The sequence below is a fragment of the Callithrix jacchus genome, chromosome 3 (assembly GCF_049354715.1).
Source record: "Callithrix jacchus isolate 240 chromosome 3, calJac240_pri, whole genome shotgun sequence".
NCBI lineage: Eukaryota > Metazoa > Chordata > Mammalia > Primates > Cebidae > Callithrix > Callithrix jacchus.
In genome coordinates, this window is record NC_133504.1 from 22,953,547 (window position 1) to 22,981,247 (window position 27,701).

Here is a 27,701-nt window from a genome sequence, read left to right on the forward strand (position 1 = left end):
AGGTGAAATATTCCAGTTTTTTGCCTTTTAATGTCCCTGGATTCATGGATAAAGACCTGAGGGGTTAGCTGTGAAAGATAAGATAAAATAAAGGAAATACAAACATTGTAATTTTATTTGTTCAACCATCCATTAATTCATTTATTCACAGATTGAAAAGTATGGATTCCCACCTGATCTTACACTCACCCCTCAAGAAAGCATCCAGCTTTATGATACCATGGTTCAAGTCTGGGAAACTTGGCCCAGGGCTTAGGTAAATATAGAAATATATATTCATGGAAACTAACTTCAGTTAATTCTATTCAAGAATATGGCAAAATTACTCTGCAGGTAAGTACACTTCTCCTCTCTACTTGGTTGATGCTGCTATTTTGAAATAATTAGTTATTTTTTCTGATTCTCAGACATTCTTTGTGACTTTATTATCATATGTAACATGAAATATTCTATAATTCTCGAAAATATTTATTCTTTTAGCTTTTGGGATGCCATATTACTTTAGTTGTGTTTTTGGACTTAGATTCCTCCATTCCCTTCTCTGTTCATTTTCATCTTCTTGTCAGCTGTGCCTTATATTCTTTCATTTGACGAGCTCATCCATCATCATAAGTTTATGTGTTAGAAATTGTGGGGAGGCAAAAAGATGTTTAATAGCCTCTGACCTCGGGAGTTTGCAATTTGGTTAAGGAGACAAGTAAACTCAAACACATCATTGTATTTTTCTTACTATATAGATCACATAGCTTTGCTTAATTTTGTGATAATTCCCACCCCCAAGGAATTGTGTCCAGAGGAATTTGTTCTTTTTAAGAATAAAGTGGTCATTAAGAAGTTGGATGTTAGAAAATATGAAGAAAACTTAAAGGCAGAATTAACAAATTGGATTAAAAATGGCAAAGTGAAGCAGGTAATTTTCACAGTTTCTCGGACAAAGTTTCGCTTAACTGTTAATTGTTTGGAGTTGCATAATAATTTAGCCAATGACAGTTTTGTAATCTTTTTATTCCAATTTTTATTTTTGTAATTCCTTTTAAACATGTTATCTAGTGAGTCTGAGGTAGAAAAAAGGAGGAGGGGACTGGTTTCATATCTTAGCTCAGTGCCCTTTAAAACATGTGCCACAGAGGCTGGGCGTGGTAATCACACCTGTAATCCCAGTACTTTGGGAGGCTGAGGCAGGTGGATCACGAGGTCAGTAGATTGAGAACATCCTGGCCAACATGGTGAAATCCTGTCTCTACTAAAATACAAAAAAATTACCTGATGTGGTGGCATGCGCCTGTAGTCCCAGCTACTTAAGAGGCTGAGGCATGAGAATTGCTTGAACCCAGGAGGCAGAGGTTGCCGTGAGCCAAGATCATGCCGCTGCCCTCAGCCTGGCCACAGAGCATGACTCTGACTCAAAAACAAACAAACAAACAAAACATGTGTTGTAGGCTTTTGGTTTCTTCGGTAACAGCTACAAACAGCTAAAAATAGAGAACCCTTGACTTTAACAGGAGAACCAATATTGCTGAGGGAATCAGGAATTAGCACAGGGGCTAACCTAAGTAAGATTTTGTGCAAATAAAAATAAATTATATAAAAATAACCAATTTCTGAAACTCATGTACATGATGATAAATGAGAAAATTTAAGTATACTTGAAAGAGGCTTAGGCAAATTTACAGATGACAGACTCGGGTGGCTATGCTGAGAAGCAAAGATATCCTTGAGCATTAAGGTTGATGGATCTTTGATTCTAGTTTGCTGACTGAGTATCATGTTTATTTGCCTTTTTTTCTTCAGAGATAAAAGAAATAAAGACAAAAATGATGTTTGTTGGCCAGGTATGGTGGCTCACACATATAATTCCAGCACTTTGGGAGGCTGAGATGGGCGGATCACTTGAGGCCAGGAGCTCCAGACAAGCCTGGCCAACATGGTGAAACCCCATCTCTATAAAAATACAAAAAATAGCCAGATTTTCTGGTGTATGCCTATAATCCCAGCTATTCTGGTGACTGAAGTGTGAGAATCACTTGAGCCTGGGAGGCAGAGGTTACAGTGAGTCGAGATTGTGCCACTCTACTCGACTCTGGGCAACAGAGGGAGACTCGTTCTCAAAAAAAAAATGGTATTGATATAAGGGAATATTACAAATAATTTAGCCTGTTTGGCACAGAATGCTATGTTCCATTAAATGTTAATCAGGGGAAAATTGAATACCAAGGATGTCCCTACTCTCTACCCCTCAAATGATAATTAAAATGGAAAATGAGTTTGTCAAGAAAATGTATTCATGATAGCACTTAACTATTTCATCAATGTTTTTCCATTGTATAGTATGTAAAGGAATTTAATGTTAATTTTCCTGATGTAAAATAACATTTTTTTCTGATTAAAAATGTTGTAGATGCTGTTTATAAAAATTTATAAGGCTGGGCGCGGTGGCTCACTCCTGTAATCCCAGCACTTTGGGAGGCCGAGGCGGGTGGATCACGAGGTCAAGAGATTGAGACCATCCTGGTCAACATGGTGAAACCCCGTCTCTATTAAAAATACAAAAATTAGCTGGGCATGGTGGCATGCGCCTGTAGTCCCAGCTACTTGGGTGGCTGAGGCAGGAAGATTGCTTGAACCCAGGAGGCAGAGGTTGCAGTGAGCCGAGATCATGCCACTGCACTCCAGCCTAGCGCCTGGCAACAGATCAAGACTCTGTCTCAAAATAAATAAATAAATAAATACAATAAAATAAAATATGGAATAGCAAGATAAAAATTACCACCCAGAATTTCAACAGTATCTAAAGTGAACAACTTATTGTACTTCTGTTGATCACTCTGTGACTTACTCTTTTTTTTGAATTTTTAGTTAAGCATTATAAATATGCCTCTATACCTTTTCAAAATATTGGTAGATATAGTTAAAAACTTTTTTTTTAAATTTTAAGAGGTTCTTTTCCACTGTTGATTTTATATACTTCTCAACATATTTGGCAGGTATTTTGCCATCTAATAATTGGAGAAACTCTTTGTCACTCTCCCTGCAACAGTTGAAACAGCAACATTTTCTGAACGTCTTTATCCTACTGACTTGTAGTGCCTACAAAAACATCATATATTTATATATTTTTTGTCTATTCTTTAATATAGACATGTCTGTGACTCCATTGACTTTTTACCACTACTTGATAGTATATTATAAAAGGACTATTTTTAAAACCAACAAAAGACTATATATGAAAAATGCTTCTAATTTTAGAAAACGAAATAATCCCTTTCTCTCTTCTGTTTCTGCAAATTCTTCTTCTTCTTCTAGTTCTTCTTCTTTTTTTTAAATAATTTTAACTTACTACTCTAGGTCAAAAGAGTACTGGAGAACCTTAGTCCAGATTCATCGTCTAGTTCAAAAGATATGGTAAACATGTTTCCTCTTCTTGTTGAAAAGTTAAGGCAAATGGATAAGTTACCTGCAATATTTTTTTTGTAAGTATTTGAAACTTAATTTATCTTTGTTTATATGTGAGACTTTTTTGATTGGTTTTGTTTTCAATTAGTCTCATTTGTATATAAATGAGAAGTAAGCCTATTTTTACTAGTTTGTTGCATTTTTAAAAAACAATATAGATGTTATTTTTAAAGAAATGGGTCAGCCTTCTAGGTCAATCCTCATAACATTTTTCATCTTAATTCCATGACTCTTGATTCTTAAAAATGTTTTTTGTTTTTCTAATTGTTTTTTGTAAGTAGCTATCATTAAATTTAGAAATGTTTTTTTAGGAACTAAATTGATTTTTTTCATGTACAGAGGTCAAACACATAAAGCAGTCAAAATTTATTGAATGTTTGGTTTTAATTTATAGCCAAGAAAACCAAGCTCAGAGGCATTCCTTGGTATCGTGTGACATAATAAAAAGACCTTGAGTAGTATTTAGCATCTCTCTCTGATTGGGAGAACTTAACTGGAGCACATTAAGTAGGTAATGCTATGTACCCTGGACCCATTCTCATAATCAGAACCAAAAAACGTATTTAGCCAAGAGAATTTTAAATTATTGTAACTACAGAAGTTTTGTATAAAATAAATTCCCAGCACCTTGATCCAATGGTAATACGAAATCATTTGCAAAGACAAATACACAAACACATAGGCATGCGGATATGTTTAATGGTAGTACTAAGCCACATGGGTATTGTTATGCATCCAAAGTTGGTGCTGGTGGTGAGTAAATAAAACATGATGATGAGAGAAATTAAAGAGCAGATGACTGAAGTCACAAATGTGGGGAATTACAAGAAAATTTCTTCTTTTGTGCTCGGACCAAGGTAAACAAATGAAGTATTCTACCAATATGTTACAATATCTATATAGATTACTCTTGCAGTGTGGCTCTGAATTTTAGTTAGAAACAAATGTACTCCTATATAGCACTGAGGCATGGCTGAAAAAATGACTTTGGGATAGGAGTCTAAGTAGAAATGGGATTCATTCTTTGTACCCTGGTATACATCTACATTTTAAAAATATTATTATTTTTATTGTACTATTAAGTTCTGGGGTACCTGTACAGAACGTGCAGGTTTGTGAATAGGTATTTTAAATGTTTGGGATTGAGGTCTTTGCTGCTTGAATGGAGTCTCCAGTTGTCTTTTAACATATGCTTCAGAAATCCTAGGTTGAGTCTGCTGTTTTGTACCACCAGAACATTGAGAACTCTATGACAGTTGGTTTAGGCTCAAGCTAATCAACTTCCCTTCCTTAATCTGGACTCCAGAAAACGTGCATGGTGCATGTTTTGTGTCTGGTGCCCATGTAGAGGCAGAGTCAGGAGCATACACGTTGGGTCAGATCTTAGCTTAAATTCCAGCTCTGCCCTCCTCTGGCTATGTGGCTTCTGAATATCTGTTTACCCACTTGCAGCCTCATTTGAAAAATGGAGATAATAACTAATTTGTTGGGTTGTGTTGTGGATTAAACAAAGTAATTTCTATAAAACACTTAACTCATCAGTAGAAAACATGACTGATTGAGGCCCGATCACTAGACATTTTTTTTTTTTTACACTGGACTCTTGTCATAGGTGATCAGAGAGATTAAAGAAGGAAAATTAATTCTAGGTGAGCTAGTTTGTTTATTTTAAAGCAGTAAGAAGAATCATTTAATATTATCATTTAAGACACTGTTTGCAACCAGTAATATATGGGCATTGCATATTAACTTGTGTTACTATGAACAGGGAGGCAAAATTAAAAGTACAGTAAAAAATACAGCCTATACTGCAGTAAGCCACGGTTGCACCACTGCACTCCAGTCTGGGTGGCAGAGAAAGAGCCTGTCAGCCTGTCTCAAAAAAAAAAAAAAAAAAAAAACCAGCCTCTGAAGTTGAAGCTGAGTTGCCTGGGTTCTAACTGCAACCTGACCAGTAGGCTATGTAACCTTGAAGACATTTCAAAATTTCCTTTGGAATTTACTTCCTCATCTGCAAAACAGAGATAATATTACCTTCCTCATAACGTCATAGTAGAGATTAAATTAGTTAATGTATTTAAACCACATAGAACTTGGTGATTGCTTGCTATTATTATTATTTTTTTCTTACCGTGTATAGTAGACTTTCCTAGTCTTTGTTTCTTCAGTGTAATAATTTAATGCTCATCAGCTACATAAGATTCCTTTTCGAAGTCTGTTTTCTAAACATGCTAGTAAATCTGTGGCCTCACAAGTAATATTTGAAAAACTCTGTGGAGAACTCAGCCTATAATGAGTGTAATATTACTGGATGTTCCATACATTAAGCCAAAAGATTTTTTTTCTAGCAAATTACATGTCAAGATGATTGCAGTAGATGGACATATGATGTTGTCAAACTCCCCAAAATATTTGAAGAGATTCATTCTGAGCCAAATATGAGTGACCATGGCCTGTGACACAGCCCTCAGGAGGTCTTAAGAACATGTGCCCAAGGTTGTTGGGGTACTGCTTGGTTTTATAATTTTAGGGAGATATAAGACATCAATTAAATACATTTAACATACACATGGGTTTGATCCAGAAAGGCGGGACCACTCAAAGTTGGGGAGGGAGGCTTCCAGATGATAGGTAGATTTAAAAGTTTTCTAATTGGGAATTGGTTGAAATGGTTATCAACAGAAAGGAATGTCTGGGTTATAAGAGGCTGTGGAACCGGGGCCTGTTGGGGGTTGGGGGGTTAGGGAAGGAATAGCAGGGGGTGGGGGGATGGGGAGAAGTAGCATTAGGAGACATATCTAATGTAGATGATGGGGTGATGGATGCAGCAAACCACCATGGCATGTGTATACCTGTGTAACAAACCTGCACATTCTGCATGTGTACCCAAGATCTTAAAGTATAATAATAATAATAATAATAATAATAATAAAAGGTTGTGGAGACCAAAGTTTTAGCAGGCACACAAAGCCTCCAGGTAGCAGGCTTCAGAGAGAATAGATTGTGGATGTTTCTTATCAGACCTAAGTTCTGTGTTGATGTGAATGCTGGAGGGTACAGTGAGGCGTGTGCGACCCCCACTTCCCACTGTGGCTTAAACCACTCTTTCAGTTTACATTTTAGAGTGCCCTGGCCTAGGGTGAAATCTATTCAGATGATTGAGGGGCCGTATAATTTTATTTTTGGTTTACTATATGAATATAGTCTTTTCAAAGCACTGTTTTCATTTGTTATAAGGTTTAAGAATGGTGATGTGGAAAAAAGAGCTGGAAGTATGTGTGCTTTTCTGGAGAAGACAAAGACAAAAAGCCATCCCCACCCTGAGTGTCATCGTTATATTCTTGATATAAATGAAGAACTTACAAAAATTGAAAGAATTATGAAGGAAGAAGAAAAGATGTAAGTATTAATATTTACTTAAACAAATTGGCCCCTGAAGACTTAAAATATTCATAAGTCACTGTCAGAAATGTTTAGAGACCTGAGCCACAAAGGGGTCCTGGTTATTGTTTCACAGTTTTTACAAATAGAGTAAATTTGGGTGGGAGGATGGGAGGAAGGGAATCCCTCTTATACATGTAGATAGGGTTCATTTTCATTTAGGAGTCAGGAGAGGTGAAACCACAACCTGTAAGCCTGAGAATCAACTGGGCCTCCTGGGAGGCCCTCAGCCTTCTTAGCCGTAACCTGCATTCATGTTCCCAGGCCACAACCTGGAGGTTTCCTGGTCTGTAGAATGCTTATTCACTATTGGTGGGAGTGTAAATTAGTTCAACCATTGTGGAAGACAGCGTGGTGATTCCTCAAAGACCAAAAGACAGAAATACCATTCAACCCAGCCACCCCACTGCTGGGCATATACCCAAAGGAATAGAAATCATTCCATCATAAAGATGTGTATATGCATATATTCATTGCAGCAGTATTCACAATAGAAAAGACATGGAATCAATCTAGATACCCATCAATGATAGACTAGATAAGGAAATTGTGGTACATGTACACCATGAAATACTGTGTAGCCATGAAAAATAACGAGATCATGTCCTTTGCAGGGACATTGATAAAGCTGGAGGACATTATTCTTAGCAAACAAACACAGGGACAGAAAATCAAATACTACATGTTTTCACTTTTAAGTAGGATATAAATGACGAGAACACATGGACACATAGAGGGGAACAGCACACACTGGGGCCTATGAGAAGGTGGAGGGTGGGAGGAAGAGGGAGAGAGAGGATTGAGAGAAATAATGAATGAGAACTAGGCTTAATATCCGGGTTATGAAATAATCTGTACAACAGACTCCCATGATACAAGTTTACCTATTTAACAAATCTGCACATGTACCTCTGAACTTAAAACTTAAAAACCAAAGGATATATTATAGAACGAATTGCCATACCAATTGTATGCTAGGGGTAGAACTTCACTGCTGTGATTTTTTATTTCCCCAAGGTCTGATTAATTCTGACAGTTCTATGGTCAAAATGTTCTTCTGTCATTGCCATCCTCTCAATCCTCACTTACTGGCTCTGAGTTGGTTCAGGTCCTTGCCATTTGTTATTTGGGATTTTCTAGAGTCTTTCTCATGTGTAATTTCTTGTTCCAGGTTTACCTCTTCCAATGTTATTGACATACAGTTACTGGTCTGATTGTTCTGTTATGGGATTCTTGGGGTATTGCTTTTCTGGCTAGAAATCTCTGCGGCCAGTGGCACCATTGCTGCACCCAGCCAGGCATGCCAGCTGTAGAGAGGCTGGCAGCTCCAGGCACTGGCACAGGCACCAGCTTCCTGTATGGCTGCAGCTGGACCAGGAGTACTGCAAGCAGCTTCCATGGCTGGCACTGGGGAACATGGTGGTACCCAGAGATGCCAGGAACTGCAGGGCCCCAAAAAGGGTTTCACAGCCCTGGCTTGGGGAGCTCCTAGGTCTGGGCTTCTCTAAAGGCTGCAGCTCTTCTCTCTTTCTCTCTTCTCTCCTTCTTGAAACCCACAATGTGGCAAGCAAGGGCAATGTGGCAAGTGTTTTAGCACTGTTTGTGTTATAGCTCTTTTAGCCTTGCCATTTGGTGGGTCACAAGTTCTAGTCCTGCATCCAGGAAGAATGAGGTACACAGACAAGTGGAGGCTGAGCAAGGTGAAGAAGAGTATTATTGACCAATGGAACAGCTCAGAGGAGAACTGCAGTGGATAGCTTCTCTCTGGAAGTGGGGTGTCCCGATGAGTATTGAGCTCTTAGCAGAGCAAAGACCCTGGAGTGGGTTACTCCTCTCTGCAGGCAGGTAATCCTGTCAAGTACTCAGCTCTCAGGAGAGAGGAGACCCTGGAGTGGGTTGCTCCTTTTTGCAGCTGGTCATCCTGTCGAGTCCTCAGTTCTCAGCTAAGAAGAGGTCCTGGAGTGGGTAACTCCTCTCCACAGCTGGTGATCCTGACATCTGCTCAGCTCTCAGGAGAGAGGAGACACTGGAGTCTCTCTGCAGCTAGTCATCTGTTGAGTCAAGTCTGGCCGAGTCTGAGGTTTTTATGGGCTGCAGAGGGGAGGAAGCATGTGCTGACTGGTCCATGGGAGGTCACAGGCAGGCCCAGAAAAAGCACCATAAGTTCCAACTTCAGTCCACAGGACTGGCAATTCAGCCCCCAGATTTCAAGCCCCAGCTTGAAGGTGGGACTTCAGGTAGGCGCTTTAGCATGGCATTCAAGGGTCACCATGATTTGTTCCCTGCCTACCTCTGTGGCATCATCATCATTTCCTGCCACTCCTCTGTGGTAAGTCTCTATCTCACCAGAGTTCTCCTTGCATGAATCACTTTCCACCACCCGAGTCTATGTACTAGGCACTGCATCTACCTGGTGGGCCTTCCTTTCTGTTAGCTCATACATCTGTTCGTTTCTCCCACATCTTTTGTTTTAAATCTTTCTTCTCTCTGAAGTTTATAATGATTCCCTGAGATAGATTTATTACCCTTTGTCTTTCATTCTCATTCTACTTTGAATCATTGAAGCATTTGGATCAGTGATAACACCACATTGCAGTTGTCTTCATATCTTCATTTTCTTTAGATTGGGAGTTCCCCTACGAGAGTTGTGCATATTCTTCTTGGAGTCCCCCCATACTAGCATATTGCCTGGCACACAGTAATAGTGCTTCATAAATACTTTGGAGAGAATAATGAAACCTCCCCTCCACATTGTCTTAGTCCATAACAAATTACTATAGACTACGTGGCTTCTAAACAGAAATGTATATCTCACAGTTCTGGAGGCTAGTAAGTCCAAGATCAAGGTGTCAGCAGAGCTGCTGTCTGGTGAGGCCCTGCTTCCTGGTTCACAGAGAGCTGTCCTTTCTGTGTCCTTATAGGGTGAAAGGGTGGGGGATCTCTCTGGAGCCTCTTTTATAAGGTTGCTAACCCCATTCATAAAAAAATCTGTCTTTTTGACCTAATCACTTCCCAAAGACCCCACCTTCTGATATCACATATGGAGATAAGGTTTTCAAAATGACTTCCATAGCCCTTCCAATTCAAACATTTCATTAAGACTAGGGCAAACTCTCTGTTGGTTCCACCCCTGTTTTTATCTTCTTTCTGCTTGTTGTGCATATTTTTTGACCATAGGAGAAGGGAAAAGGATCTGGGAGAGAGAAGTTGGAGCTCCAGCTTGTCTTGGCAATTGATTCTCTTTAGTCTGTCTTTTTTCAGGACTAGGAACTACATTTCAAGTTGAATGTGTAATGAACTATATGGGCCATGAAAATAAAGAACATTGATTGCTATAATCAGTTTCTCTCTTGGACCCAGTCATGAAGGGTCTCTGCTCTCAGCATGGTTATTTAAAGTACCTTTTCTGTCTGGGACCCTCTTTATAAGAACAGAGTTAGTGGGATCAGGGGATGTGCCAACTCCTTCTAGACTGTGCCACACACCCACCCTCTTTGCTTTTCCACTGTGCTCTGGCCACTGCTCAAGAGAGATTCAGGAGCAGAAGTTGTCCTGAGAAGAACCGGATATCTGTTACAGCATGAAGGAGGAGAAATCATGCAGAGAAAAGGAAGAAAATACAGGGGATTTTGCTAGTGAAGGACCATGACTTCTAGATGAAATAGTGGATAATGAAGGGAAATCTGGGGGCCTTAGGCTTCTTGGGTTTTCATTACCTAAAAGTTTTCTTTTGAAAATAATAGTATTAAAAAAAAACAGAAGAGGGCTGGAAAACTGGAAGGAATGCTAATGGATAGGCCCGAATATATTAATTTCCTGAAGAAGCTGAACAGTGTGAAAATCTCTGAAGGCCGCACATATGCTGATGTCAGTGCCCTGCACAGTGAGATCACCGAGGAGAATGGGTTGGTATGTCAGACAATTATTAATAGAATACTTTACAGTTGTGACACGTTATCATAGTGACAATTTCATGTCTTTGAGCACGGAGATGACTTGTGCAATACCTTTGAAACAGGATTATCTCTGTATGTTTTTTGCTTTGCAACGATTATCCCAATTTAATGTGCTAAAGTTCTCTAGGTAACTCTTCCTTGCTCAGTATGAATATCAGCCTCTAATTTTATTTCACTCTATTATCCTGCATTAGTTTATAGCTCAATTGTAGAACTCAATTCAATATGATGTATTTTAATGCTGGTCACTTTTGAGTATGTGTGACACATATTTTAAATAATGTCAACTGAAAGTTTCAATTTCAGAGACTTTCTATATAACATTCAAAACATCTCATTAAACAGATATTGAAATACCCAAGGATGGTATGGCATTTAAACATTATTTATTATGCAAGCAATTTATGTTCATTGCCGAAATACTTGAAAATAGAAAATAAAAATAAAAATAAACATAATGTCACAGCTCAGAGAGACTCACTGTTCTCTCAGATCTTTTTTCCTGTGGTCCGTAGTTACAAACGTCCACACTCACATAGATATTCTGTGTATTTATTTGTTAATAAAATAAGGCCATATTATATACAAATTCGTCTGCAATCTTCTTTCCTCCCTTAACTATTTATTTCTTGCCAGCAACAATGGAGCTACATTATTATCTGAATAGCTGCATACTGTATATTTCTGTGGGTGACTGACTTATGTAACGAGTTGTCTTACTCCAGGCTGCACAGGCTATCTTATTATTTTTTCTTGTTCTTGTAATACGATTTTACCTTTGACAGCTTTGCCAGCTGCTGGATTTCCTCCTGAGAATAAATTCTTAGAAGTGAGGCTGTGAGAGTATGGATATTTTAAGGGGTTTGGATATGACTTGTGAGTGGTTCACAGTAAGAAGTAAGAATTCTTGGATCATCTGGAGTAGAGAACGTGCTCTGCCTTCTTGGAGAAGTCTCTCTCTCTCTTTGGGTGTCTCTCCTCTGAGGGAGTCTGTTCGCAAAAATAGGCAGATTGTTTCTGTAGATATGAAACATAGGTTCAGGGTCAAAGGGCAGCCTCACTGTGTGCAAGGTGTCAGTGATTTGTTCATGAAAATGTCTTTTGATTCTGGTTGAACTTGAAATTAAATAAAATACGTGATCAATTGTTTCACACTCCTTTCTTGTTTTAGACTTTGAATACAGTGTTAAAACGAGTGCAATTCATGAGAAAAGGCGAAGAACTGACGACTTTAGCACAAAGGGGGATTGGATATCATCACAGCGCCATGTATTTTAAAGAAAGAGAATTAGTTGAGATACTCTTTGCAAAAGGGCTTATTAGGGTAGGTATGTTTCTTTGCATTTAAAAAATAATGTTGTGCATATATGATGCTGAATACCAGTAAAAGGTAAAAACTTATACCAGTTGTTTTAATCATCTAACCAGTGTCTTTTTATTACAACTCACTCAACTGCTTCTCCATCTTTCCCATTTATGAGAGGAGTTTAAAAACTATTTCTACACTTAAAAATAATATTTATACTGAAGTAGTACAGCTATTACATAACTCTTTACCCTTCAACACTTAGTATCTAGGACATAGCTCTTAAAATTTTACCCTAGAGATTTCTTAAGGATATTGATACTTTTAGTATAAATGACTATACTTTTAGTCAGACTATTTTCCAATGTCATACCTCATCTAAGAGAAAGACATTTCTTTCTTAAGAACTGGAAAAGCTTGCACTAGACTAACATGTTCTAGACAGAGTTGATAGATGTAACACCCCCAAAGGAAGTTGAAAGAGGGTAAGGAGATCTCGTAGTTAAATGTTTGTTAACTTTTTGTTGGTATGTTTCAGAAGCTTGGAACATTCTCTTTCTATGTGGAGATAGTCTCCGTAAATTCACCAAGAATGTTCATATAATTACCTAGTCAGTTTTCTTTAGGGGGATTTGGAAAAACAAGCACCAGCTTTATAGCGTGGTTGCACATATGCATGTGTGTGTCTGTGTGTGAAGAGTTGTGTAGAAGTGTAGTCATCATGCTATTCAGAGTGTTTATTTTTTGTAATCCTAAGAAGAGTGAGGAATATTAGATATCAAAAGTTGTTTCTTGCTGTTTATAAAAACAAAAGCTGCTCAGTTTTCATATAGGTATAATTTGCTTGTCATTAAATAATAAATTTGTCATATAGATATAATTTATTTGTCATTAATAACCAGAAAAAAAGTTTTCATAAAGGTTATTAATTATGGGCAGAGATCACGTCAATTTTATCATACTCAATATTGTAGACCTTGTCACATAGTAGTGGCTCAGTAAAAGGTAATGAATGAGTAAATAAGTGAATAAATAAATGAATGAATAGTCAGATCACTATAAAAGTGTTATTCTGAAAATGTGGGAGCTTGCATTTTAAAAAAAGAACACTTTTTTAAAAAAAATGATACTCATTATAGCTAAATTCTAAAGTTTACTGATTTGAGCCTTTCTATCCTTTTTATTGATGAACTTTTAAAGATGAACAAATAGTGGGTTGAATTTGGATAGGTTTATAAATATCAATTAGAAAGTCTTTGCACTTACTCTTTATCATTAAATAATTAAAATAATTATGGCACAGGTTAATATCAATGTATTTAACAGGAAGAGAGAGCAGCTATATGCACCTAGCATTAAATAGGTGAGTGGGCACATAACTGATATTAAGAAAGTAAATAAGAAGGAAAATGTAACTTTATTATGCTTTAATTAATTAGATCAGTTATCTGTTTAGATAAAACCTCCATAAACAAACATGAGAATAAGGGAAGGTGGTTGTCCAGACTATGTAAGGCAAAACATTATTACCCCATCTTAAGGAAGTTTGTATGCTGGTTGTTCATTCATTCCTGCATTCACTGGACATGTATTTATTGTGCATCTAACTATGATGCTGCAGGAAGTCTTTTTGGACATTTATATAGAGATCAGAAAGAGGCTGCAAATAGAGATTTGGGTGAAATTATTTTAGGGTGAGCAAATGTCAACAGGATGCTGAAGTAGCAGTGTTCTTTGAATAGGCAGTTGTAAGAAGAGTGTGGCTGGTATGTTAATTTTAATGACATGTGGTTTATCAAGCTCAAAGAGTTCTTCAGTCACTGGAGTGGAAAACAGATCTTGTGTCCTTATAGATATGATATATTTTGAATTAACTCTTTTTTTTCTAGGTAGTGACAGCTACTGGAGCATTTGCCTTGGGGATCCACATGCCATGCAAATCTGTTGTTTTTGCTCAAGACTCAGTCTATCTGGATGCTTTAAATTACAGACAGGTAACTCTATGACTCTGTTACTCCCACTGCTGAAAGCCAGGTGTGAAAAAGTGAACCATGTGGCATTTGCATCTGGTATCAGGTTACAGTTTCTGTTGTTCCTTTTACTTTCTATGAGGCATAGCATTTTTGAATTGAGTAACCTTATATCTTGTTGTTTCATGTTGTGTGATTAATGTTTCACTGTTTTCTCACAGTTAGAGTTTATTGACTTAATAATCTTAGTGTAGTATTTATATTTCTTGAGAAATATAGAGCTGTGCTGATTCTGAATCCTTTGTAGTGCTCTTTTATTTTATTTTTCGGGGAATATGTAAAATGGTCTGAAATTCCTTGTATTATCTGTTTCCTTTAATATGCCTTTCTCTGTGTGTGGCACTTGGTATTATAAATTCCTGGGTGTTTTGGGAATCCTGTCATTTAAATTAGGTAGGTTTTGACTTCCTTGCTGCAAATTTGAGTATTTAGGGGTCATTGACCAACTATTTTCCAAATTCTAAAACTTTAATGCAATTCACCTTCTTGGGGGTTTATGCTTTTTTTTTTTAAACTTCATTATCATTTTAGTGGAATTTCTGGAGTAATTGTTACCTGGAGGTTTCTAGATAACTTGTTAAAAATCGAGGATAAAAATGTGTCTGTATTATAAGGCCAGAAAGGAAACAGAGATAAATGAAAGAAAAACAAGGTTGAGAGTGAGAAAAATAAAAATAGAAAGGCCATATAACAGAGATTTAGACACAATGACAAAGATGTCACACCTGAGTGTCTTCTCATTTCCTTATGTGACATTCTATCTGTGACATATATTGTAAGTCAAAGAGAAGAAAAACCACCTCCTCTCTACACACGGCTAAAAAAAACTGTCAGTGATCTTTGCCTAGTCTCAAAATATGAACGATAAATTATAAAATATAAATTTTTTCATTGTGCTTATTCTTGAAATTTTTCTCTTTTCTTATTAAAATGTAGATTATGTGAACTCTCCTAGATTGGAATGTGAAGATTGTGATTTTACAGATAAAATGAGTTCATATCTATTTCATGATTTTTTTAGGATGTTGCTGTTTCAATCTTAAAAACTGTATTTTTCTTTTCTCAAGTATAGCTATGGACCATGTCACCTTTTGCACGTGCTATTATGAAAAACAGAAAGTCTCTGAGCTGGAGTTTTTCAGTCTTTCTCTTTTTTGTGCAGTGACGAAAGTTTGTCTTAAGGGACTTTTGTTTCCTTCAGAATTATAGTGTCCTTTTTCCTCCTCCTTGCCAAACTCTCTTGTTTGGAAGAAATCCAACATCATTTATTCATTATGGACCATAATGAGAATGAAACAACTTTGTTATCCTGCCCTAAGGACTTAGCATTATCTCCTAGGACAGAATAAAATATATTTTGTCTCTGGATGGATTCGTTTGTTTCTCGAGGGTCAGGTGACAGATCTTTATGGGACTTATACCCCAGAACAACTGCCTCATCATCCCAAAATGTCAGGTTGGCTCTGTTTAGGGAAATGCACCGAAATCAGAAATGTATTTCCATGCCATTTCCATGTTATTTACAGTGTGTCTATAAGGATGTGCCTTACAATGAGAACCAGAAAATGTTAGTTCTACTGCTTGCACTTGAGACCACTTAATGTTAATCGTACTCAAAGTATTTCACACAGTTCACTTTCATCATGATCCTGTATCTATAGTCTTAATTTAGCTGTCATTATTTTGATTTCATGTCAGTGTTTTGACATATCTTCAACTAGAAGTAAGCATTTACTATGTTTTATACTAAAGTTTCAAAAAAGTAAATCTACCTGTAGATTTATCTTTCTCATGCAACATAAGTTATTATTTAGAAATATAAAATTTAGTCTCCAAAGTTGGTTATGTAGGAACTGACTTCAGTGACTTTTGTCCATTGTATAAGAATCTTTTTCTTTCTCTAAATCTGCTTGAATACATGACATGAAGCTATGCATCTTCCTTTTTTTTTTTTTAGTGCTTTCTTTTATATAGGCATCTAGTCTCATGGGAGTGTGATTTTTCCTAGCACAGCAGGTATTACAGAACCCTGAACTAAGTATTTTATATTACCTTTTTAAAGCGAAGAATACACTTTACTGTATTAATTGAAAAAAATGATAGGGATTTTCTGCTTACATGCCATTGTCTCTTTTTGGTCTTTCCATTTTCTGTCTTTTAAAAATATTTATGTATTCCTTGAAGTGGCATATTATAGTCAAATGCGTGTCATGACCTGCTCCTACATATCTTCCTCATGTCACTCAATCTTCATAGGACTATACTGCCTGTAAAATAAAGAGAATACTTGTTAGCTTCACCTTCCTGGCTTTTCTTCAATAATCAAGGAGAGCAGATTACACAAGGCTGTGAATAGCAGGAAGCTGAGATGATTAGACTCATTGGGAGCAGCCACTGAGAAAGCTGCCTACCACAGTCTGCGTCTGGGCCCCAGTGAGTCATTTCTCTCCCATAAACAAAAACACATTCACTGCTTCCCAGGGTCTCCGGAAGTCTTGCTACTGGCATAAGCCTGGGATTTCTCTAGTTATCAGAATGCCCCTTTTGCTGTCAGTCTCTTGGTGTCCTTTCCTGGGCCTCTTCACCACCGTGTCAGTGTTGTTACATTCAGCCCAGCTTGTTGCCCTGCCTCTCTTTTGCTGAGAGTTCTCACCACCGACACTGGTGGCCCGGCTCAAGTCTTGCCTCAGGTAATTATGTGCTAGGTCTTCACAGTGCTTCTGAAGGAGTGTGTGTAATGATTAATAGAGGAGCATCTGGTCCTAGATTCCCTAGGCTTGAATCTTTGCTTTACTCTTTACTTGCTGTGCAATCACGAACAAGTTAGTTAATTTCTTGGGTGTCAGTTTCTCAATCTATACAATGGTGACAGTGATTATATTTCAGAAGGTGATTATGAGGACTAACTGAAAAGTGTACACCACTCAGAGCTGTGCCCAGTACAAAGTAAGTGCCCAATGAATGCCAGCTGTTATTAGTAGGGCCCTTTGCATTCTGCTCACCATGTGATTTTTAAAAAATATGTATATTTATTTCTTGTTCTTTCCTAGTGAGAACCTTCTGGCACAAATTGTTTTAGTAATTGACCTCTCATTTCTGTTATACCTTGTTCATCAGGACCTCTGCTCTGCTTTTTCCTCTTAGAGACTTTTCCTTTTCTACTGACTGAAATTCTAGCCCCTTTTATAAGTTTCTGATTGAACTGTTGTTATTTGTTTTCTTTCAAGTTTTCTTTGATTACTCCAGCTTTGGGGAAATGTGATTGTGCTTGTTTGGTCACATGCACTGTACTCTTGTAAATTCCATGAAGGAATTTGTATCCCTAATAACAATTAGCATGGGAGTGACGAGATGCTCGCAGTGTTTGTGGAACTGATGATTTCTGCTGTGCAATTGCATCCATCTATGCCTGGCTGCCATTTTCAGTTGTGTTATAATGAAAACCATGATGATGGAAAATCTGTGGGCATGAGGTGATTATTGCCAAACAGATGTGAGACCTCAGGTGAGATGTCTACATGGCGGGATCTTCCTTCACCATCTCCATCTCCAGAATGTCCATGATAATCACCACCCCACAGCCTTGGTAAGGGTTAAGTGAATAGGAAAAGACACATTGAAGGTTTTTAATAAACATTTCCTCTTTCATTTACTACGCACACTTTTTCACTCTGGAGTTCTTTAATGCCTTTCTCTCCTTTGCTTTTGATGCTTAATCTATTTCAAAAAGCATCTGATGACTGTCCTGTCATGGTGTCTCAGGTTTCTGTCTTACAATTTCTGTAGCAGCACCCTTCTTCCTTCATTCTTTACCCAGGATTATTATAAGAGTGTTAACAAAAGGACATGAGATCTGCAGAGGCAAAACAGAGTTTTATTTTCTGTAGAAAACAATCTGCAGATTGGAGAAACTCAGCCTTTACTGCAAGTGAAAGTGTGCTCTCCAAAGAACAAAGGGAGGGTTTGGCTTAACTACTAAAAGTTCTCAACCTTGTTTTCAATCAGATCCTCTTTTTGGAAAATGAAGGATTCAAGCTTCTTCAGCTCTGATTGGTTGAAATAGTTGACCCTGACTGAGTGGTTTCCAAGGTCCTAAACCAGAAGTTTCCATCAGATGTTTCTTTCAAACAGCTAGGAGTGGGGCTTTCCAACCACAGTTGATCTTGGCACCACCAAAAGCAGCTGGTTTGGCTTGATTGCAGGAAGGGAGGTCCTTTGACACCTTTACAGCATTTTTCTGAGAACACAACGTCCATGACCACTCCCTCACCCTGCCATGGCTGCCTGGTTCTGTTTTAATTTTGAGCACCTCAGCCACAGGAGTCTGTTCTATCTGTTGGCCAGGGACATTCTTTAACAACAGTCCTCCTGGTTCTCATTTGCCTGTATTCTATTCTGTGCTACAGATGATGGATAGCATATTTTCTTCATGTCATCTCCGATGAGGGAATATTGATGCTAATTCTACTCTAGGATGAAATATAGCAGTGTTGGCAATATTCAAGCCCTGTGTCAACAAGATCCCTTTGCTCTCTATCTAAAATATGTATGTTCTCATGCTCATGAGGATTCGTCCTAATCAATCTAATCTTCTTACTGTTTCCAACCTTCTTTCTAATCTCTGTCTTCTTACTTTCTTCTCTGCAGTCATTTTTTTGCATGGGTTGTCTACCCTATAATCTTCAGGAATCTAATTTTTAGGATTCCAGAGGCAGGCTCACATGGTCTCTGAGGACTTTGATTAAAAAATATCAGGGATTGGTTGATTCTGCTACTTCTGTTGGATTGTGGCTACATGACTTCTCTGCCCTCAGTTTTCTTATCTTTGTTCTTTTTTTTTCCACATCACACTGGAAGTCCTGCTTTATTTTTAAATAGGGCTGACAATACTCTCTACCTCACCAGATTATTACAAAGCCTAAAACTAATTTATATAAAGGGCCTAGTACATACTAAGCATTGAATACATGGCTGTTAGTTCTTCTACAAAGAGTTGGTCCTTAACATACCTCTTCCACGAAGCCTTTCAAAATGTTGTCTCATTCAACATATATGATATGTATCTCAAGGAGCTTAGGCACACTTTTTAACTTTTATTATTTTTAACTCTATTTGTTAAAAGAGTTAGAGAAAATGACTTAAATAGGGAACAGTTCCAAGTATGGTTGGAACTCTCCACATCTAGCTGTTTGAAAGAAACATCTGACAGAGTCTTCTGGTTTGGAGCTTGAAACCACCCAGTCAGGGCTCAACTATTCCAACCCATGAGAACAGAAGAAGTTTGAATCCTTCATTTGCAAAAAAGTTTCCCTAGTTAAGCCACTCTCTAGTTCTATTCCTCTCTCTCTCTCTCTCTGTCTCTTCTCTCTCTTTCTCTCCCCCTCCGTGTGTATGTGTGTGTGTGTGTGTGGTGAGAAAGAGTGGGGGTATATGGAATGTAAGCTCCTGGAGAGCAGGTTTCATTTGTAAGTTTCTTTTACATATCATTGTGCAATGCCCAGTACAGTTGTCTGATAGGGATACCTGTTAATGACACTGCCTCTGAATATGAGGAAGAACACAAACTGCTTTTTCTATTCTCTCACTCTATAATAATCACTACAATCAACACAGAAGACTTCTGTGACCAAATGTTTGGGATTTCTGCCCACCACCAAGTGAGCAATCAGTTCTGTAGCTCAATTTAATTCCACATTACCTACCTGAAGATAGTGTTGGATTCCACACACTGAGGGCTCAGTTCCCAAGACTGCCCCCTCTTCCAATACCAGTCACGAGTCTGGTTCTCTGGAACTTAAGACCAATTGGCTTCAAGTTAGTGTTCCCATGACCCTCTCTTTGGGTTCAATTAATTTGCTAGAGTAGCTCATCAAACTCAGAAATGCTTATATTTATCAGTTTATTATAAAGGATGTTATAGCAGATACAGAAGAGCTGTGAGGGCAAGGTATGGGACCAGGAGCTTCCATGCCCTCTTCAGGGCACACCACCCTCCAGGAACCTCCATATGTTTAGCTGTCTGGAAGCTCTTTGAGACAGTCCTTTTAGGTTTTTATGAAAACGTCATGACACATGCCTGATGAATTGGCCATTGGTGATCACCTTAACCTTTAACCCTTCTCCCTCCCCTGGAAATTGCAAGAAGGGGCTGAAAGTCTCAGTCCTCTAATCATGCCTTGGTCTTTATGGTGACAAGTCCCTATCCCAAAGCTGCCTAGAGACTGCCAGCCATCAGCCAACTCATTAACATACAAAGATACTGGAGAGTCCAAGGATTTTAGGAATTATATGCCAGCAAACTGGGTCTAGGACCAAATATGCATCACAATGCCTCCCTCATTATCTCTTTTGCCCAGCCACACTGTATTTTTTAAATGCCATATTAACAGGGATTCATTTCAGGACTAAATGCACAGTTTAACGCAGTCCAGGATAACAAGTGTAAAGTCATAGATCTTTTGAATTCCTAGGAAATTATTTAAGGAGGTTTTACATTGTGATCCTTTGCTGCTTCCAGATGTCTGGTCGTGCTGGAAGAAGAGGTCAAGACCTGCTTGGAGATGTCTATTTCTTTGATGTCCCATTGCCCAAAATAAAAAGACTCATTGCATCCAATGTTCCTGAGCTGAGAGGGCAGTTTCCTCTCAGCATAACCCTGGTCCTGCGACTCATGCTGCTGGCTTCCAAGAAAGATGACCCAGAGGATGCCAAGGCGAAGGTACCATGCTAGACCCTGCCTGAGGTTCAGTCTTCATCACTGGCCTGGCTGTAGTCAGGTCTGCTGCTCTTTTAGAAGTCTGTGGTGAGAAAGAAAATAAACTTTCTTTTCGGATTTTTTTTTTTTTTTTGGAGACAGGGTCTCACTGTATCACCTAGGCTGGAGTGCAGTGGTGCAATCATGGTTTACTGCAGTTTTAATCACCTGGTCTCAAGTGATCCTCCCACCTCAGCATCCCAAGTAGCTGGGAATACAGGTGTATACCACTGGGCCCAGCTAATTTTTATTTTATTTTTTTGTAGAGATGAGGTCTCACTATGTTGCCCAGGCTGGTCTCAAACTCCTGGGCTGAAGTAGTCCACCCACTATATTAGTCAGGGCTCTCTAGAGTGACAGAACTAATAGGATACACACATAAATATATATGTATATATATGTGTGTGTGTGTATATATGTATATAAAGGGGAGTTTATTAAGTATTTTAACTCACATGATCACAAGGACCCTCAATGGGCCATGTGCAAGGAAGTCAGTCTGAGTCCCAAAATGGAAGAACATGGAGTCCAGTATAGGCTGGGAGCCTAAGCCAGTCTAGCCTTTTCACATTTTTCTGCCTGATTTATATTCTGGGAGCTGATTAGATGGTGCCCACCCACATTAAGGGTGGGTGTGTCTTTTCCAGCCCACTGACTCAAATATTAATCTCTTGGCAACACCCTCACAGACACACCCAAGATCAATACTTTGCATCCTTCAATCCAATCAAGTTGATACTCAGTGTTAACCATCACACTGGACTTAGCCTCCCCAAATGTTGGGATTAGAGGTGTGAGCCACCACGCCTGGCCAAGAAACTTTTTATCTGAGGAATGTGAGTGCCCTTTAATTATCAGGCCCAGAGAGGCAAATAATTACCTCTTGAAGCCACTTGCTCTGTGGGCTCTAGGCTAACTGACATGAAGTAGCCATAAAATGCCATACTTTGGACACCATACCTCATTCCCTGTAGTTCAACAATGTATAGCCAAGCACAAATCAATGTTATTTCTGTAAAACTATGAGAACTCCTGTCAAAAGAAGTTTGTATCAGCCCACTTCTTGTCCCCTTTTGCCTTTAAAAATCTGCTTTTAACAAAGACTGAACTGAATACTTCCCGGGACAACTTGGAAGTGTGTCTGTCCCAGACAACTGTCCACAACCTTGGTCCAAATGAACTCTCTATATTAATTTTGCCTCAATATTTTTAGGTCAACAGTAGCAATAACTCTTCAGTTTCATCACTGTTTTAATGCTTTCTATTTTTTTTTATTATTATATGTTTATTCAGGACAGAAAATAAATAATTAGTTTTGTTTTACCATGAAAGACCATAAGGCATTAAGAATCACCAGGGCTATTTTAATGTGTGAAAAGCAATATAGTATGGTGGTTGAATATTGGCTATAGACTTATAAAGGTCTGGAATAGATCCCTGGTTCAATTATTTACTGACTATTTAACTTTAGGAAAGGCAATTACATTTTCCTAAACCTCTGAACTTTCATCTATAAAATGGCAATAACAACCACTATATATTGTAGTTAAATTAAATGAACTCATTAATCCAAATCAAGGACTTCCTAGCATCATATTCCACTAGTAGTAAACATATAAATGCTAGCTACTCTCATTGGTAGTTTCAGGTCTTATGATTTTAGTTTTAGATTTTTTGTTTTGTTTCATTTTGCTTTAGTGTTCTTTAAAGAGAAGAATGGAAAAAGCACTTTGCTAACTTTTTCCTTCTTTTTATATGTTGTTATTTACTTTTTCCTTTATAAAGGAGATCAAGTATGAGTGAACACTGATAAAATAACTTAGTTTGTGACTGTGTGTATGTGTGTGTGTATATATATATATATACAGTGGTAAAACAGATTTGCATGTACCTTAAATTCTGTTATGTTGTCAGCATTTGCTACTTAATTAATTGGATAAATAAGAAATTTCTACATTAAAGTATTATTAGAAGAATTGTAATTGAAATGAAAGGTTGGATTTGCTCTCAAATGTATCATTCTTAATTCCAGACAAGAGCCTCATTCTTATCTGGAATTCAATACTGTTTCCTCAAAGAGTATTGCTGTTTTAAAAATAAAAATTATATGTTAAATATAAAATAACCTGTTTATAAAAGACCATTTGGAAATAGAAAAGCTGAAAGGAGGAAAAAAACCCATACTTAGTTCCACTACTCCAAGGAAACTGATTTATTATTCTGGTATATTTCTTCCAGTCTTTTCTACTTAAATGTGGGTGACTGTGTTTTAAAAAATGGATGCAGGTGTATTAAATTAGATATCAGAATTTGGTAAACTTGCCTGAGGTTTTTAATCAGAACAATTTTGAGAGGCATATTGAGGAATATACAATTCACATTAAAATTTAAATTTAAATGTCACTGTAAGGTTATCAAGTTTTCCATATTCTTATATATTCATTATGATGGTCAGTTACATCAGATTCCACTTTCCAAGAGGAAGAGTCTTCCCAGAACCCTGTAATGAGTCAGGTGTGTGCCTGCTGAACACCCAGTTCTATGTAAAAGTGGCCCCATTCTTGAGCTCTTAATTTTGATTAATCTCCCAGGAAGACAGAGTAGTAGTTCAAGGTCTTTGTTGTTGTTTTTTATATAATAAAGTTTATGAGGGTGGGATATTTTCGGGGCTCCTGCATATTTGAAGATATTTTTGTTTTTTCATAGTAAGGATGATTTCACTAGGCATAAATTTACTGGATTTGAGGCATTCGTCTTCAAAATTGTTGATGCTTCATTTTCTTTGGCTACTACTATTGCAGAGATGTAATCTGTGGCCCTACTGATCGCTGTTTTCTTGTAGGTCACCTGACTTTTTCTGCCCATGTATATGGATCCTTTTCTTTATTTTTATATGTTACTTTTTTAGGAGAAGTTTCTAGTTATAGTTTTTTTTTGTAAATTGATAGTGTTTATCACATGCAGAACCTTTTCATTTTATCACATTCAAGTTGTTTTTGAAGTAAGAAGTATATTTATTAAATTAGATTTTCAATTTGGTTTCTATTTTAATTGTTTTGATTTCTTTATTAGAAAAAGTTTCACTGGCTGGGTATGGTGGCATATACCTGTAGTCCCAGCTATTTGGGAAGCTGAGGCAGGAGGATCACTTGAGTCCAGGAGTTTGAGGTTACAGTGAGCTATGATCTCCTGCACTCCAGCCTGTGATGGGAGGGAATGCTGCAAAGGTTTCTGAAATACCTTTGAGGCCTTTTCCAGTTGTCTTGGCTATCAGCATTTGCCTTCCTTTTGGTTATACAAATATATGCAGGCTGCTTGAATTCCTTCCCAGAAAGTAGGCTTTTCTGTCACGTGGCTAAGCTGAAAATGTTCAGACTTTTACACTTTGCTTCCCTATCAAATACAAGCTCCAGTTTCAGGTCATTTCTTTGCTAACACGTATGTGCATAGGAAGGTCGAAGCAGCCAGGCTACATCTTGAACACTTTACTGCTTAGAAATTTGTTTCTGCCACATACTCTAAGTCATCTGTTTGTTTTTTTCTTTTTTTTAAATTGCATTTTAGGTTTTGGGGTACATATGAAGAACATGTAAGATAGTTGCATAGGTACACACGTGGCAGTGTGATTTGCTGCCTTCCTTCCCTTCACCTATATCTGGCATTTCTCCCCATGCTATCTCGACCCAACTCCCCACCTCCCACTGTCCCTCCCTTATTCTCTCAACAGACCCCAGTGTGTAGTGCTCCCCTCCCTGTGTCCATGTGTTCTCATTGTTCATCACCCACATATGAGTGAGAACATGTGGTATTTCATTTTCTGTTCCTGTGTCAGTTTGCTGAGAATGATGTTCTCCAGGTTCATCCATGTCCCTACAAAGGAAACGAACTCATCGTTTTTGATTGCTGCATGATATTCCATGGTGTATATGTGGCACATTTTCCCAGTCCAGTCTATCATCGATGGGCATTTGGGTTGATTCCAGGTCTTTGCTATTGTAAACAGTGCTGCAATGAACATTCGTGTGCATGTGTCCTTATAGTAGGACGATTTATAGTCCTTTGGATATATACCCAGTAATGAGATTGCTGGGTCAAATGGAGTTTCTATTTCTAGGTCCTTGAGGAATCGCCACACTGTCTTCCACAATAGTTGACCTAATTTGCACTCCCACCAGCAGTGTAAAAGTGTTCCTATTTCTCCACATCCTCTCCAGCATCTGTTGTCTCCAGATTTTTTAATGATCGCCATTCTAACTGGCGTGAGATGGTATCTCCAATGTAGTTTTGACTTGCATTTCTCTAATGACCAGTGATGATGAGCATTTTTTCATATGTTTCTTGGCCTCATATATGTCTTCTTTTGCAAAGTGTCCATATCCTTTGCCCACTTTTGAATGGGTTTGTTTTTTTCTTGTAAATCTGTTTTAGTTCTTTGTAAACTCTGGATATCAGCCCTTTGTCAGATGGGTAAACTGCAAAATTTTTTACCATTCTGTTGGTTGTCGATTCACTCTAGTGACTGTTTCTTTTGCCGTGCAGAAGCTGTGGAGTTTGATTAGGTCACATTTGTCTATTTTGGCTTTTGTTGCCAATGCTTTTGGTGTTTTGGTCATGAAGTCCTTGCCTACGCGTATGTCCTGAATGGTTTTGCCTAGGTTTTCTTCCAGGGTTTTTATGGTGTTAGGTCTTATGTTGAAGCCTTTAATCCATCTGGAGTTAATTTTAGTGTAAGGTGTCAGGAAGGGGTCCAGTTTCTGCTTTCTGCACATAGCTAGCCAGTTTTCCCAACACCATTTATTAAACAGGGAATCCTTTCCCCATTGCTTGTTTTTGTCAGGTTTATCAAAGATTGTATGGTTGTAGATATATTGTGTTGCCTCCGATACCTCTGTTCTGTTCCATTGATCTATATCTCTGTTTTGGTACCAGTACCATGCTGTTTTGATTACTGTAGCCTTGTAGTTTAGTTTGTAGTCTGGTAGTATGATGCCTCCTGCTGTGTTCTTTTTACTTAGAATTGACTTGGCTATGCATGCTTTCTTTTGGTTCCATATGAAGTTTAAGGTGGTTTTTTTTTTTTGAGACTAAATTTTGCTCTTGTTACCCAGGCTGGAATGCAATGGCGTGATCTTGGCTCACTGCAACCTCTGCCTACTGGGTTCAGGAAATTCTCCTGCCTCAGCCTCCTGAGTAACTGGGATTACAGGCACACGCCACCATGCCCAGCTAATTTTTCTATTTTTTTTTTTAGTGGAGACGGGGTTTCACCATGTTGACCAGGATGGTCTCGATTTCTTGACCTCATGATCCACCCGCCTCGGCCTCCCAAAGTGCTGGGATTACAGGCTTGAGCCACTGTGCCCAGCCTTAAGGTGGTTTTTTCCAGTTCTGTGAAGAAAGTCAATGGTAGCTTGATGGGGATAGCATTGAAAATTCTGTAAATTCCTTTGGGCAGTATGGCCATTCTCATGATATTGATTCTTCCTAACCATGAACATGGAACATTTCTCCATCTGTTTGTGTCCTCTCTTATTTCATTGAGCAGTGGTTTGTAGTTCTCCTTGAAGAGGTCCTTTATGTTCCTTGTTAGTTGTATTCCTAGGTATTTTATTCTCTTTGTAGCAATTGTGAATGGCAGTTCGTTCTTGATTTGGCTCTCTTTAAGTCTGTTATTGGTGTATAGGAATGCTTGTGATTTTTGCACATTGATTTTGTATCCTGAGACTTTGCTCAAGTTGTTTATCAATTTCAGGAGATTTTGGGCTGAGACGATGGGGTCTTCTAGATATACAATCATGTCATCTGCAAATAGAGACAATTTGACTTCCTCCTTTCCTATTTGAATACCCTTTATTTCTTTTTCTTGCCTGATTGCTCTGGCTAGAACTTCGAGTTCTATATTGAATAGAAGTGGTGAGGGAGGGCAATCTTGTCTAGTGCCAGATTTCAAAGGGAATGCTTCCAGTTTTTGTCCATTGAGTATGATATTGGCTGTTGGTTTGTCAAAAATAGCTTTTATTATTTTGAGATACATTCCATCAATACCAAGTTTATTGAGGGTTTTTAGCATGAAGGGCTATTGAATTTTGTCAAAGGCCTTCTCTGCATCAATTGAGATAATCATGTGTTTTTTGTTTTTGGTTCTGTTTATGTGGTGAATTACATTTATAGACTTGCATATGTTGAACCAGACTTGCATCCCCAGGATGAATCCTACTTGATCACGGTGGATAAATTTTTTGATGTGCTGTTGCAATCAGCTTGCCAGTATTTTATTGAAGATTTTTGCATCTATGTTCATCATGGATAATGGCCTGAAGTTTTCTTTTCTTGTTGGGTCTCTGCCGGGTTTTGGTATCAGGATGATGTTTGTCTTAAAAAATGATTTGGGAAGGATTCCCTCTCTTTGGATTATTTGGAATAGTTTCAGAAGGAATGGTAAAAGTTCCTCTTTGTGTGTCTGGTAGAATTCGGCTGTGAACCCATCTGGACCTGGGCTCTTTTTATGTGGTAGGCTCTTAATTGCTGCCTCAACTTCAGACCTTGTTATTGGTCGATTCATAGTGTCAGCTTCTTCTTGGTTTAGCCTTGGGAGGACACAAGTGTCCGGGAATTTATCAATTTCTTCCAGGTTTACTAGTTTATGTGCATAGAGTTGTTTGTAATATTCTCTCATGATGGTTTGCATTTCTGTGGGATCTGTCATGATTTCCCTTTTATCATTTTTTATTGCATCTATTTGGTTATTCTCTTTTCTTTTT

General features: G+C 38.0%; 1 protein-coding gene across 1 annotated transcript in view; it reads left to right on the forward strand.

Moving 5' to 3' along the window:
* Nucleotides 1–27,701, forward strand: part of DDX60L (DExD/H-box 60 like) — a 143,204-nt gene that overhangs the window by 91,748 nt on the left and 23,755 nt on the right. Inside the window, 8 exon segments of the mRNA XM_078366284.1 lie at nt 152–256; nt 782–910; nt 3,346–3,470; nt 6,691–6,852; nt 10,638–10,803; nt 12,022–12,174; nt 14,046–14,150; nt 20,704–20,904. Of these exon segments, the coding sequence (XP_078222410.1) occupies nt 152–256; nt 782–910; nt 3,346–3,470; nt 6,691–6,852; nt 10,638–10,803; nt 12,022–12,174; nt 14,046–14,150; nt 20,704–20,904 (1,146 nt within the window).